The following is a 15,614-nucleotide window of genomic DNA, read 5'->3' as shown; positions in this document are numbered from 1 at the left end:
CATCCTACCGGTGCCTGTTCCCGTCGCTAGCCTAGCTCCATGATTAGCTCTCGAACTAGTGACTGAAACCTCCACATTCTCCGCAAAATGTCTCACGCAGTGCCCACAGAAAAGCCCTCAAACCCCGCCAACCCCCGAGTCTTCTTGGACGTAGACATCGGAGGCGAAAAAGGTCAGAATGTGTAAAATAATCTCCCCGGGATGAGCTATTTTGGGCCAGTTTAGGTTAGCTTCAGCGCTGTAGTTAGCCCCATTCATTTGAAGAACTTGTGCAGATGTAGCTTTAAGATCATCATTTACGTTCCCCATTGCGTATTTACATTTTCAGCACTATTATTAATCATATATCTTACTGTCGTTACTGGTCACAATTTTGTCAATGCACTGAGCTTGCAACTAACCACGTGTAGTTGTTTTGTATTACATTACATTGTCACAAAAGGTGCTGCTCATCTGGCAACAATATAAACATAATGATAACCCTGTTTCAAACATATAGATTGGTCTGTGGCTTTAAATATCTTGGATTTATGTTCATAGCGAAGCACCTACTGGTACCATTTATTCTCTAGTAATTTCTAGAAGCTTAATTTTGTAATTTGAACCTTAAACATTAGCCCATCTGTCCCTTTGATGCGTTTGTCTGACTTAGGTTACAACTTAACAATGGTCAGTTTGTTGTTCAATACTTTTCCTTATTTAAAGTCACAGTATATAACGTTTTTAGACTATATAGACTGAAATAAATTCATGCTTTTCCATTATGAGTGTTTTTCTTGTCTTGCATATGACACATGTTTGGTCTTGCACTAAACATGTGTCCCTACTGTGAGCATGTGATGCATCTCCACAAACTCTTCAAGTCTTCAAATTCAGAAAGTTTGCAAGCTATCACTTCAATCATTCCAAAAGAATTATGCAGGATTCAAGCTTGACATTAAATATAGATTAAATGGCATAAAAATTTTAAAAAAAAATCAAACAAGGGCTATTAAAACAGTCTAACACCTTCATTCATGGGTTTTAGCTTCTCTGTGAACTTCTTAAAGTACTTCACAGCATTCAAAAGAGATAATATTTTCTTATTAGTCGCTACTGGTTAAAAAAATATAAAAATTGACTCAAGAATAGTTGGTGGTTCCTATCTAACCTCTTGCTTGGGGTTGTCCACAGTGGGAAGGATAGTCCTGGAGCTGTTTGCCGATGTGACTCCTCGGACAGCAGAGAACTTCAGGGCTCTGTGCACTGGAGAGAAAGGCACAGGCAAATCCACAGGGAAACCTCTGCACTTCAAAGGATGCCCCTTCCACAGAAGTAAGTGGCAGACGCTACATATGCAGGGCATGTACAAAGTCCAACACATGCATCTCAATGGATAGAGAGTGTATACTCAAGAAGTTCACACCTAGATTAGCTTTTATGTATTATTTATTGTTGCAGTATGCCCTAGGTGTTTCCCAACCTTATTATGATCTGTTAACCCTTAGGGATTTTGTCATATTATTGAGTACCCCTAATCGTATAGATTAGGGGTACTCAATAATAATAATTTGTTTTAATTTAGTTAGTATGTATAATACTAACTAAATTAAAACAAATACATAATTAAATCAAGCTTTTGTGTAACTTTTTTCATTAAAGAAAAGTAAATAATTACTTTTAAAAATAGTCCAAATAACATAAATTACCTAATGGATCCTGTACCTGTGTTTCCCATTAATACAGTGACCTCCCCATAGTCGATCTTATGTCCCCATTGTCACAAGTTGGGCCATGAATTGGTAGAGGCTTTACTCTAATATAATTTATTTGATACATTTATTCAAATAAGGATTGCATGTGGCACCATAGTGGCCTAGTTGGGAAACTCAGATCTACTTAAAGAGTTTAGATTGAAATGTCTCACTGGACTAGCGAAGCATGCGTAATTATTTCAGCTCAGGCAATTTGTGTTGCTTTGACAGAAAGGAATATGGAGCTGAATACCGGAACTGTCAGTACTGTAAACTAACAGTGTACCATTTGTTTTTTTCAGTTATTAAACAGTTTATGATCCAGGGAGGTGACTTCTCCAACCACAATGGAACTGGAGGAGAGAGCATTTACGGAGACAAGTTTGAAGATGAAAACTTTCACTACAAGGTAATACACAGACTTCATACAGTGTTCTAAAATGTTACAAATTATATCAACTCTCTCTTACTAAAACTTCATTCACAGCATGACAAAGTCGGGCTGCTGAGCATGGCTAACGCAGGTCCCAACACAAATGGCTCCCAGTTCTTCATCACCACGGTGCCCACGCCTCACCTGGATGGTAAACACGTGGTCTTCGGACAGGTGCTCAAAGGGATGGGAGTGGTCAAGATCCTAGAGGCTGTCGAAACAAAAGAGGACGCACCAGTACAGGTAAAAACTGTAACATGAGAAGAATGCTGTGTAAAATCCCTCAGTCATCCAGGTGACAAATTTGAATTTCTCCTTTGCATCTTATCCCTGGGCAAATATATTAGTCAACTCTCTGATATTGTAGTCTCCATGTCATTTAAAAATAGAAAGTTCATCACTCCTGTCATATTATGGGCTGGTTTTTGTCTTTGTATCAAACAAGGCCAGAATATTGCTATTGGTTTTACGTGTTCTTAGCATAGACTGTATAAAGAACTGTTCGCCATAGTGTTCGGCTCAAGTCAAATGAAGCTCATTGAGGCTAAAGTAATAGCTGCTAATCTGGAGCCAAGACCCTTATTTGGAAATTTGAAAAAAGTGTCATCACAACCAAAGAGCCGATCAGGAGCTAGGCTGTTGAAGGTAACGCCCCTTCATGCCTGCACCACTGTTTTAGGAGGCGGGCGCTGTCAATCAAATTTTCTGCTAAAGCTTATGGGAGTAACCTTAAAGAAAGCTGATTGGTCTGTTCACAATGTTCATATTTTGCTTTACAGGTGTAATGGTGAAAATAAAAACATGAGGATCATGTAGAGCAGGTTAATATGAATATTTTAACCAAAATGCTGAGCCTGGCAGCAGCAGTTAAAGAAAGAGGGGCCACCATTTTTCAATAGAAAGTGAAATAGAGTCAGAGCTATTTCTACCAACCATCTGCTGGTACTTGAAATACATTTCTCACACTATTTAAGGATTGTAAGAAAAAGGATTCCTTCCTAGTTTGAAGGATTTGGCATGGTGGAGGTCATAGGACAGAGTGCTGTTGTTATATTTTTCTTTGAATTGTGTTGTTTTATATGAATGAATGGGGAAAGGCCCTCATAAAATAGTTCAACTCAGGAGAGAATAATTTCCTGAAACCCATGGATAGTGTCAGAATACTTTTGAGTTTAGTGAGCTCCATTGGTTTAACATTAGGCCAACTGAAAATTGTGATGATGTGTGACGAAATTATGCATTTAAGAACATGACGGGGGAGGTTTAAAATAAAGGAATAGGAGGTTTTATACATAAGACATTTGGTTGTTTGCAGAGGAGTTAATTGTGCAGAAAATTACAACCATTAAAACCTTATAATTTTGTAACTTTTTAATGTTGCTGTCCTAATCTTGCATGAACCATCTATATACGGTTTATAGCCTGATCTTAGAAGCACTATAAAATGCTACTGACATTGCCCCTCTGCCCAAAGCCCTGCATCATCTCAGACTGTGGGGAGCACAAGGACGGGGACAGCTGGGGCGTGGAGCCAGATGACGGCACAGGGGACACGTACCCAGAGTTCCCAGAGGACGCAGATATCGACTTTAAAGATGTGAGTTCTGCTTTAATCTGACATTCAACTGCCTTTACCTGCACAGAGAAATCACAGTGTGTTAAACAACAAAATTCAAATTGTTCCTGTCAAACCACTCTTGTCTACAGCAGATCAAAGAACCAAACATGTGAAAATGGGGGCTTAAGGCTTTGACAATCCAGGGTTACTTCACAACCCACTCCTCCTGGTACCTGCATTGACGCTTTTGCTTTTTAGCGGCGTGTTGGGTTTCTGGTACACCAACCATGTCAAATTAATGAAAATGAGCTTATGGTCAGTGCATATTCTCGCCTAATTGTAGAACGTAAACAAATAAACAAAATAGAGCCACTTAGAAGCCGTGAGAGGCTGCGTGCCGTCATTTTCTGATCAGCTGAATCAGAAAATAACTACTCAGTATTCTGTTTGAGTGTAATTTTCGAGACATTTAGAGCCGCATTTGGTATTCGGGACAACATCTTAGATTTCGGGACTGTCACAAATTTTTTGGGACATCTCTTCTCTCTACGCTGTAATTGCTAATAAAACAGCTATCATGCATATAACCACACTTTTAGCAAACTAAGATAAGCAACATCTCATCTCAACATCTAAAACTACGGAATACACATCAAAACACATACCTATTATTTTCCTGACTGTTTCTTACCCCGTGCCTCTCCTAGCCTGCACCTAATGTAAGCCGGACTGCACTGTTACATGCGGCATGTATCGGAGTACATATGCATGCTTCTCCAGGTGTGTTATTAGGATCTTGGATATTGAAACCATGACATCTCCATTGTACTTCCCAGTTTTACATGCATTTTGATAAATTGGTTTAAATTGGACTAGGCCATTTATCCAGTTGTCCTGGCGTGCATGTAAATGTAATTTTCTCCAACAGCACTCAGGGAAATCTAGTGTCTGTTTTCTCTGTTTGTTCTAAAAACCAAAAGATCTATTTGAGTCAGAATTTCAAAGTCTGCAAATACTTGAAGCACCGGCTCGAGTCCAAGTGGATTAGAGGAGGCGAGATGTTTCGAGAATCCAAAGTGTGTGGTGTTTTTGTTGTTATTTTTTTGTTGAATTATACTTTCATATCAATGAAAGAAGAAAAATGTATTTGTTCACTGAGCTGGGCAGATTTAAGAACAAAAAGATTTTCAAGTTATATTCCCTGAACATAAAACAATACACACTTCAGTCATTGCCACTCAACACAAATATAGAGAAAGTAACAAAGAAATTTCAGTGTGTATAAAGGGAAATTTATTCAAAATTAAAAATGTAATAGAAGTAAAAATCATAAGAACTTAGGATTCTAAATAATCTTAAAACTCTTTAAATATTTATCAGATTTTGAGTGTGGAACTGTTAGATATCTTCAGAGTTCTTAAAGATGCACTATGTAACTTTCTGGTTGGGGGTTTGTCTTCTTCTTGTTTCTATGGATATGTCATTGCTCTGCCTGGAATGTTCCACAATATGACATTAAACAGCTCTACCTTACATTTATTCATGTACAGGTGGTTTTATAGCTCAAAAATACCCAAAATACAGGCATTCTGACTGTGACAGGGATTGCCTGTCCACAGATTTGGCTTGTAAATTTGGTCTGGTTTGGTCTCCATGAAGATAGAAAGGTTTAACGCCATAGGGTAAAACATTCCAGACAAAGCAATAACATTTCCATGGAGAAAAGCAATTGCTATCGCTATTTAAACCTATACTCTGAATATTTGTTGTGCATCCATTTTTATTTAGTTTTGTTTCTTTTAATGAATTTTATTATTATTATTAATTTTTTTTGTCAGATTCTCCACAAGTGCTAGTTTCTTTTAAGGTCACTTGGGGGAACTCTGTTTCTACAGCTTTTGCCATCTGTTTAATGACTGACTTTGAAATTTTCTTGTCCATTTTGTGTGTTTATTTGTTAATTTCAGGTTGATAAAGTTCAGCATGTGGCTGAGGATCTGAAAAACATCGGAAACACTCTTTTTAAAAATCAGGACTGGAAAAGTGCTATCAAGAAATACAGCAAAGCACTCAGGTAACCCTTGTTCACAATTTGCAAAAAGAACTAAAACATTTTATCAGATGTCCTTGGGCAGCCCACCTTGTTTGTCTTATCTAGAGACATGGTGTGTGCTTTGACGCTTCAGAACAAATGGGGAATAAACACTTTTTAGCACACATAAATTAAGCTATTAAACTATACACATTATTTTTATATTTTGTCTCTGTCTCTGTTTTTATTACTTGCAACTGGTGCCAGACAGATAGGAAACAGCTTTGGCTTGCATGTAGTTATTGGGTGGCAAAAGTAAGCCAGGAAGTATCTATAGCTACATAACTTTCTCTCTTTTACAAATCCTTTGGCACAACACTACAGCTTGGCACTTTTCAAAAATGAAACACTGGCAAAATCCACCATCATTGTTGCCATCTGAGCAATATTTATTTCACATGTTAGCTGGGGCCACAACATGAACTTGGCGATGGATTCTTTCCTCCAGCCTAGAGCATCGTCAGTGATTATTATTCACTCACAAATGTGACTGAACAATGATCTAGTCTGTGATTATTTTGTTGTCCTTTGGAGATTTTGATAAATAAAATTTGGCCGGTTCAAGCTATACACCAAAATACAACAGATTTTAATGAAAAATCATAAGGCCCACCTGATATGGATATGGATATTTTTGGATCCGATACAATACTGATAAAACCGGTGGAGGAGGAGGTGCAAAAAGCCGATATATTTAGTGATTTTAAAATTCACTGTAAATCTTCAACAGGTTATAAAACTTAGACTTGGCTCTACTATAATTTAAATTGGGTTAATTTAGGCTACATTTCCTGTTATTGTGCCTTTTTACAGTCATATTTAAGGACAGTAGTTCGGCCTAATGGCATTTTTGCATCACATTCTTGCCTGTAAACAAAGTAAGTAATTAAACTACCGCTTAGCCTTTAGCCTAAATGCATACACGCCATGGTAATTAATAATATTCGTAAATGCCTTTTTATTTTTTATCAACAACTCTATTCGGTGCTCATTTACTTATCAATGCATGTCAATGTCTCATTTACATATCAATGCATACATACAGCCGCTGTAGTCACATTACACAGAAAACTGTCTGTTGATGTGTGGTAGCTTAGAGTTATTTTAACAGATCCATGGAAAGAACCGAAAGTAACTTCAACACCAATGCATTTTCAACACTCATCACTCATACAGGTACCTCTCAGATCACAAGTCTTTACAAATAAGTGTCCTTTTAATCCTGACTCAAAACGATCGTCTGTAAAAAGAATCTAATCCAGCGTGTTGACAGCAGCTGTATGTCCTTGGTCTATGAAGCAGTCCTCTGTGCTTCACACTCGCACTTTGATAAAAACAAGCAGTAGTTTTGTTGCTGGCTTAAACTGCACTGAAGTTAACTTTTATTTATAGTCAGTATTGTGGATCAGACACAAGAGCGTTTAAAGCCAGCGCCTCAATGCTGCCTCAGAAAGGATGGCGATATCGCACTGGTGTAAATAAGAGCACATAATGTGACTCTGGGGTGCATTCAGGGGCAGTACGCCGTCACACACACAGACAAATTACTCCTCTGATAAATGCTGATGCGGCGCCACATATTAGGACATTTATCTATCTGTAAATTGAATTAAATGGACACAATATAGAGAGTCTAAGATTTATAATGATATAACATGCCCACATAGACTACCCGAAAGCTGATGTATCTCTAAGTGCCCATATCGGTCGCTCCCTACTTGTCTCATTTCGACTTAATAATATGCTTTCTTAAGAGATAAAATGGCTAGGGTAGTAGTAGCTCAGTTGGAATGTTTGTCCACTGATCTGGCTGTTGGTGTTTCAAATCCTGCTCTTTTTCATTGGGATCAACAGACCTGATTCCAGCTCCCACACATGAATGTTGTTGTTGTGTCCTTGGCCGAAACACTTCACTCACCTGACCCCCAGTGTCTGTGTGCTCTGGTGTGTGAGCGTGTGTGTGAAAGGGTGATTTTAAAGTGCTTTCAGTTCCTTGAAGATGGAAATGTCTATATAAAAATCTGACCATTTTCCACATGTTATGGTCCAGATCGCGACACTGTGCAAATGTTTAATTTTATATCATTAAAATATCATAACCTCTTTGCGCAGATACCTGGAGTTTGGAGGAGACGAGTTTGATGAGGAGATCCAGAAGAAGCTAGAACCCGTGGCCCTGAGCTGTTTTCTCAACACAGCGGCCTGTAAACTCAAACTGCAGCTGTGGCAGGAGGCCCTGGACAGCTGCACCGAGGTACCACAGCAACACAACTCTTTAAATACATCCATTAAAATTTACATGTTTTGAAACCATATTGTCCTGTTGTGTCCCAGGCTCTGGAGTTGGACAAGAAGAATACAAAAGCACTTTTCAGGAGAGCACAGGCGCATGCAGGGCTAAAGGACTTCAGTAAAGCTATGGTAAGGCATAAATTCTGTAGCCTTGTTCAAATACACACCAAAATCTGAGTATAATCTGATTTCTGGACCTTTAAGATTACTGTAAACTGCAAAATCCAGACTAAATCGGAGGATAATGTAAAAAGGCAAATAATCAAATTTCTTTCTGACCATGGGCCATCTAGTTTATAACTCTAAAAAAAGTATATTAATCAGTAGGGCTGTGCAAAAGTATTGAATTATCGACATATCGTATTGTTTAATGTGATGATACAGTATCGATATCGTGAGCTGCCGTCACGATATATCACCAAGGTTATTTTTTTTGGTGTATTTTACTAAATTATTTTGTTACAGTGCTACAGTTTTGTTGCTTGTTTAGAGGAAGGTAACTTGTTTATGCGACACATTTGATATTTTCACTGTTTTGATGATTAAAATGTTTGCGTTTCCTATTCACTTTGCACAAGAAGTGGTTTAACAAAGACTTTTAGTGTCACAGCCATCATTTAACGTTTATTTTCACTGAACCGTATCAAATCGATTTGAAATATATTATATCGAATCGAAAGCTCACTGTATCAAAATATGTATCATATCGTGGCCTATGTATCGTATCGGTAACTTCTTAATGATGCCCAGCCCTATTAATCAGTATGGACTTAAACATATTAGTAAGAAAAACATGCATTCTTGGTCATTAAGATTCTAAGGAAAATTGATATATTTTGTGCTATACTATGGAATATAAAAAGCATCTCCATGAAGACAACAAGCCAACATGGTCAACTCTCTAACAGAAAAGTTATAATAAAGTTTTAATTATTCTAGAATGTAACTTGCTACTTAAATGTCCTATATTAGACAAAATGCATCCTTGTGAGCTTTAAGCTGTTTAATAATGCTGTTACCTGCTCCAAAACATACCTAGAGTTGTGTTTTGTTTGATTCTTACGTTTGAGCAATCTTGCTTTATTAGTCCGTCTACATCTCCAAAGCTCAGAATGCTCTGTTCCAACTTGCGATGCCATGTAGTGGTAGTTTTCAAGTCAAAAGCTACCTATCACCCTTTGTTTAGTAGAGTTTCCACGGCTGAATTACCCAAATGATTCTAGTGAAGGTGTATGAAGTTTAAAAATAGTGGAGCACTTCCTGTATTACCACCTGTCATCACAAAGTGGAATGTGGTGTTTACTGTCTGAGAGAAAAGCCCAAACTATGGAGAGACTGTGTGTTGTACATGTGTGTTGTACATGTGTGTTGTACATGTGTGTTGTACATGTGTGAATACAAAAACCGAGAAATCTGAAAATGGTTACTTGTATATAGGCCCTTTAACAGCCATATCAGTCAGCTCTGCTTTATGATTAACTGCAGACGGTGGGTCGTGCTCTCATTTTGTCTTGTACGATACACTCTTTGGGGTGAAACCACAACATGTACTCATTTATAAATAAGTCAGGCAGCCCAGCTTTAATAGAAGGGACCTTGTAGCTCATTTTGATCTTGCATTTCCATAATTTACCAATATCTATGCTAATGCTTTAACAGGAGGACCTGAAGAAGGCTCAGGAAATCACACCAGATGACAAAGGTGAGACTGTTACACTGACAATACTAACATGGTCACAGAAAAAAATCCCTTCATTGTGTTGAATTTTCAATTGTTAAAAGGCCGAATAGAAGGATTTAAACACGTCGCAGAAAATATCAATTGAAATAATGTGCTGGATTATGAATTGTTTACCAAATGCTTCCTCTTGAGGCCTGTAGAAGTCTTCACTTTTAGATTATAGGGCAGTATATTGTGCAGAGGTGTGGACTTGACTTGGACTTGAGCCCTGTGACTTGAGAAGACTTGATGCTTCTCCTAAAAATATATATATTTTTAGAAAATGCTTTAGTCTTTACAGTTGATAAATGTGATGCTGAATTTTACAGGAACAAAGTGGAACATGTCCCTCCCACTTCTGTTTGTTACTTTGGATGTAACTGAAGTACTGTGATGTGGTATCTTCAAATGTACTGCAGTAATATACAGTACAACACAGTAAAACAGAGGGAACTACAAAGAATATGATCCTTCCATTTCTGTGCAGACTACACAACAAAATAACAGCATTTTTAAATCTTAATTCTTTCTAAACTGACCATAACGATTTGCACTAAAAACTTGTCAACACATTTAAAAAGGAAAAAGTTGTATTTCTACAACTCTTATATAAATATAACATACCATTTTTAAGTACAATTTAGGTTAAAAGTCATATAAATCACTAAAATCTAAGCTATATTTGGTACTTTGGTTTAAAGACTTGAAATGACTTGGACTTATGGGTCAGTGACTCGAGACTTGACTTGGACTTGAGGTAAAAGATTTCAGACTTACTTGAGACTTGCAAAACAACGACTTGGTCCCACCTCTGGTACTGTGTATGCGGAGACTGGTGGGAGACTTTAGGAGCTGTATTGTCGCTACACTTACACTACCAGTCAAAAGTTTGGACACCTTTTGCTTTGGCCACTGCTTTTGATTCAGACAAGGCAAAGCTGTCAAGTGAAAACCATTCCAGGAGACTTCAACAAACTGGTAACAAAAGGTGGCTACTTTGAGGATTTGAATATACAGTTTATTAAAAAAAAAAAAAAAAAATTTCCTTTGCTTTATAATTCCATAGATCTTGCGTCATATATTTGATATCTTTCGTAAGCATTTAAAAAGAAAATAAATAAATAAACAATAAATGAGAAAGGATGTCTAAACCTTTGACTGGTAGTGCAAGTTGTGGTAAGTGCATGATGTCTTGGAATCTTGAAAAATCCTGACTTGAGACACAAAATTTTGGGTATTGCCTATTGCCCAGTCAACAGATTTTTATGAACTATTTTTACTATAAGTGATTACATCTGATTTTCAAAATGATTATCTTCAAAATAACATCTGCTCAGCCCTGAACCTGTTATGAAAAACAATCTACCACTTAAAGATGTAGCTCTATAATTACCAAATTGCTATTAAAAATTTATTTTGTAGCTTTTTAAATTATGAGCATGTCAGAATCAACTATTTAGATCAAAAAATCAAAGCAAGAAAGGTTAAAAAACAGAAATATGAAAACTTTTTTATGCTTTAAGTCACTCAAGGTGTAACAGAAAGGGTAAGAGTAACCAAAAAGTTTACTTAATTGTACTGTTACACTGACAAATATTACTCAAGTAGTAAAAGCGTTTTCCAAAAAGCTGATTGAGTAGTACCATCATTAGATCTGGAATACGTCACAATCAGGAAGTGACAACTTTTTCAACTCTGTCCACTATTTTGCCATGACACCATCATTCCAATTTGAACCCGCTGAGATTTGACATGTGTTCTTGGTCATTTTTTTTTTTTTTTTTGTGTAAATCTTTCCCGGCTTCCTGACCCTGACATATTTTAATCCTGTGGTTATTTGCTGCCAGCCAGAAGATAAGCCCTATCGGTCCACTCCAGTCCACATATACTTTCTGTAGCCTGTCTTGGCGAGATAGACACAGCCAAGTGAGCGTGATAACAAGTGACACGTGGGAAGAGACATACATATTAAAACTAAGGGTGTTACACTGAAAATGGACAGAACGAACTGAAGCAACAATTTTAAATCTGGCCTGACCTTTTTTTAAAGAGTTAAAACTTAAGATTCTCAAAAAATAATTTCTCATTATTTAATACGTCAAAATCGTGTTATGTACAATATTGGGCAGTTAGAGTATCGTGACAACACTAATAGAAATAAGGATTACTCAAATTTCAAACTTGATTTCGATAATAAGGACTAGAGGTGTTACACAGTACATAATCCAGTACCACAATGACCATAAAAACACTTACTTAGACAATAGAATGATTTTATTTTATTTATTTATCTTTCAGTGGGACAGTGTACATTAATAAACAGCAATGTAAATGTACCCGATTTAGCCCAAAGGCTGGTTTTCAGGTGGTAGTAGACTCCCTAAAAGTTCATATAAAAGTCAAGCAACAATTTTCAACATTAAATAATGTTTCTTCATCACCATGTGGTGGTGTTATATCTGTGTAATCCCTCGGTCATCCAGGTTTGTCCCACAGTGGTCCATGGGTGTATACTAGTCTGTTATACTTGTTCTGATACAGCTCAAGATCATTGTAAAGGTTTTCAAAATTTTACCCCAAAATGTACCTAAATTAATTAATTTGAGCCAAATTCAAACTCATCAATAACCTTGTTTTACAACAAATTGGACAAGACAAGGTGTAAACACATTTTTGCAGTACCCTCTCTGGACTTAAGCTCAAAACTTGATGCATATGGAGGCAGCTGGCTGGTCAACCAAAAATATCGGCCTCTGCTGGAGATTTAAAGCAGAATCCTAATCCCTATGAGAGAAAAACTGATTGAGGTAACTGTCTAAATCTATGCCTGCAAGTTGTTTAAATTAAATAATATAACATGTTTCGATGCAGACCAGACAATCTTTTTTCCACATTAAAGCTTATATTTTGAAAGAGCAAAATCACCAAAAAAATAAATAAAGCGATACACTACAGGTAAAACTAAATGAATCCGTTTTCTGTTGACAGCAATCATAGGCGAAATGAAGAAAGTCCACCTCAAGATCCAGGAGGAGAAGGAGAAAGAGAAAAAGATGTTTGCCAAAATGTTTGCGTGATTTAAATGGGTTTGGAATCTGTGAGAAGTCACTGTATGCACTGAAGTATACTGTAAGAACTGTTCACCAAATGTCATCATGTTTTGATACAGTTTCTCTAAAAATCATTTTATTTGTCTTTACACAGTTCATTCATTCACACGTACAATGCAGTTTCCTTCACTGATAATGAGATATTTAATCTAGCGTAGTTCCAGGATAAAACAAGATTTGGACCTCTGACTACTTAAAACTCAAGTTTAAAGATGCACTGTAACTTCTTAGATGAGTGTGCGCTGCTTCATATCCATGGAGACGTTATTGCTTAGTCTTAGAGATATGTTAATGCCATACTGTCGAATATACAACATTTTATTATTACAGGTGTTTTTATTGCTCAAAAAGATTAAAAACATACATTCTTACTGTGAGCAGGGTTGCCTCTCCACAGATCTGACCTGTAACCTGGCCTAATGGCACCACTTGCATGCCTCCAGGGAGATGGATACGTTTAATGCCATACTGTGGAACATTCCAAGCAGAGCAATAACATCTCCATGAAGAGACACGGGCGACTTGCAGTGCATCTTTACTGAGAGAATTGGAACTTTAGATCTTTTTTCGTAGTAATGCTTTACCCCATTTTATCTGATACTCTAAGCTGGTAAGTCTAAATGCAAATTGCTCTATATTGTGCGTCGTTTCTCCTTCAAAGACTGGTTAGATGTAGAACCGCATAAAATATATTATTGGGAACACACTAAATTAAACTAAGAAATAAAATGTATTGTACAGTAACACTGACAACATTGTTAAACCACGTCTGCAATAAATGTGATATGAAATGGACATCTCCTTGGTCATGTTTGTCCAACACAGACTCCATGTTTCCATTTTCACAGCATTCCAATGAAATAAGGCAGCCACGTCAAAACTGCATAAGGAAGAAAAGCCATCTCCATAAGTTAAGATTTCAGTATTTGTCTTGAATTTGAGCATCCAGGCACATAGTTCATACACTGGCAAATATTTCATCCTCTAACACATTTACAATCAGAATACAAAAAAAAAAAAATCTACATCCCGTTGTATGCAGGTCCACCGCCCCCTTCAGGCACCACCCAGTTAATGTTCTGGCTGGGGTCCTTGATATCGCACGTCTTACAGTGGACACAGTTCTGAGCGTTGATCTGTAACCGCATGCCATCTCCGGTATCCAGGGGGACGTACTCGTACACACCTGGGACAGAAAGTGAAGTGTTAGTGTGTAGTGTGAGTATCAAAGTGGAAATGGCACTGTAAAAGGTAGAATACAACGCTAAAACAATGAAGTTGGGGGTCAAATGACATTACACTGATTTATGGGTAATAGCTCAGTAATTACTGTGTTTTTCAGACTATAAATCAAATTTTTTTCATGGTTTGGGTGGCCCTGCGATTTATACTCTGGTACGGCTTACATATTAAAATTTTCAGACTGACAGCCATGAGAGGGCGCTCTAGGCTTGTATGTCAGTTTTCTGCATGTCTCCTGCAGAAAAAGCCAATGTCCTGCTGCAAACTGAAATATGCAGCTGAAAACGGTAATCGAGCAGCAGAAAGAAAGTTTGGAGTAAGTAAGAAACTTGTAAGGGACGGGTGGAAAGCGGGAATAGCGAACACAGCTTCAGGGTAACTGGGCGGGTGCACCATGCAACTTTCCTGGAAGTCCCTAGACTTCAGTGACACCGACACCATCCTGTCAGGATTCAGAAAGGCCGGAATAATTCTAACTGTAACTGATGCTGTGTCTGACAACAGCTACGAAGAAGAGGAAATGGTGCTCTGTTTACCTCCAGAGGTCACGGAGAGGATGAAGAATTCAATGGATTTAGTGATTTGGAGTGAGATGGAGAGAGATGAACTTGCTGTATTCTGTTGTTTATGCTCTAGTTATCTGAAAAACTTAATATATTACGTTAACATACCAGACGCCTATTCAGCCTGTTCTCTGTTCTATTGTTATCACTATAACTTGCCTTTCAAGATGAAATGTCGGTTCCTGGTCTCTGATTTTATAAAATAAATTTCCTCAAAAAAGTGCGAATTACATATGTTTTTTTCTTCATTACAAATTTTTTGGCTGATGTGACTTATACTGCAGAGCGGCTTATAGTCCAAAAAGTACGGCACTTAGATGGGCCCAGTAATTACAAAGTCGCAGTACTGAAACAGCTCCTCCTAAAAGTCAACAACAATCCTCCTCCTCGCTGCAGACTCTGGTTCCCTCTCCATTCTCCTTCTCCTTGACTTCACCTTGACTTCACCATCCTCCTTCACCGTCTACAGTGCACTGGCATCTCCGGCACTGCACTGTCCTGGTTCTCCTCCTGCCTCTCTGACCGTCACCACTACGTCTCTATAAATAACTCCAAATCTCACTGCTTCCCCTCGGCCACACCATCCGCCACCATGGACTCCATTTCCACTGTTGCGCTGATAACACTCAGGTTTACATCTCCACCAAATCCATCTCCCCACCATCACAAACTGCCTATCTGACATTAAAACCTGGATGAACCACAATTTCCTCCAACTTCACAGCAATAAAACATAACTGCTTGTCACTGGACCCCCTTGTAGGCCTTCAAAATAAGACATTTGTGTAGGGTGACCAGATTTAGAAAATTCTAAACTGGAACACACCCAGGTTGGGATGGTTGGTATAAATAAAATTGTGAAAAGAGAGTG

General features: G+C 37.7%; 2 protein-coding genes across 2 annotated transcripts in view; one reads left to right on the top strand and one right to left on the bottom strand.

Annotated features, from left to right (window-relative positions):
* On the top strand, nucleotides 1-13,733 carry ppid (peptidylprolyl isomerase D). Its single transcript, XM_020917580.2, has 10 exons — nucleotides 1-172; nucleotides 1,174-1,314; nucleotides 2,036-2,142; nucleotides 2,221-2,409; nucleotides 3,641-3,763; nucleotides 5,692-5,798; nucleotides 7,929-8,070; nucleotides 8,151-8,237; nucleotides 9,768-9,810; nucleotides 12,817-13,733. The coding sequence occupies exons 1-10, from the start codon at nucleotides 88-90 to the stop codon at nucleotides 12,903-12,905; spliced, it is 1,113 nt and encodes a 370-aa protein (XP_020773239.1). The 5' UTR covers nucleotides 1-87; the 3' UTR covers nucleotides 12,906-13,733.
* The window catches only part of etfdh (electron transfer flavoprotein dehydrogenase), a 39,909-nt gene continuing 36,379 nt past the window's right edge, over nucleotides 12,085-15,614 (bottom strand). Inside the window, exon 13 of the mRNA XM_020917586.2 lies at nucleotides 12,085-14,124. Within this exon, the coding sequence (XP_020773245.1) occupies nucleotides 13,961-14,124 (164 nt within the window). The 3' untranslated portion in view covers nucleotides 12,085-13,960. The remainder of the gene's footprint in view (nucleotides 14,125-15,614) is intronic.

This window comes from Boleophthalmus pectinirostris, unplaced genomic scaffold, assembly GCF_026225935.1.
Source record: "Boleophthalmus pectinirostris isolate CB_2022bp ecotype Guang Dong unplaced genomic scaffold, ASM2622593v1 HiC_scaffold_23, whole genome shotgun sequence".
NCBI classification, from domain to species: Eukaryota; Metazoa; Chordata; class Actinopteri; order Gobiiformes; family Gobiidae; genus Boleophthalmus; species Boleophthalmus pectinirostris.
The sequence above is the reverse complement of the archived record's forward strand: the minus strand, read 5'-3'. Positions and strand labels throughout refer to the sequence as shown.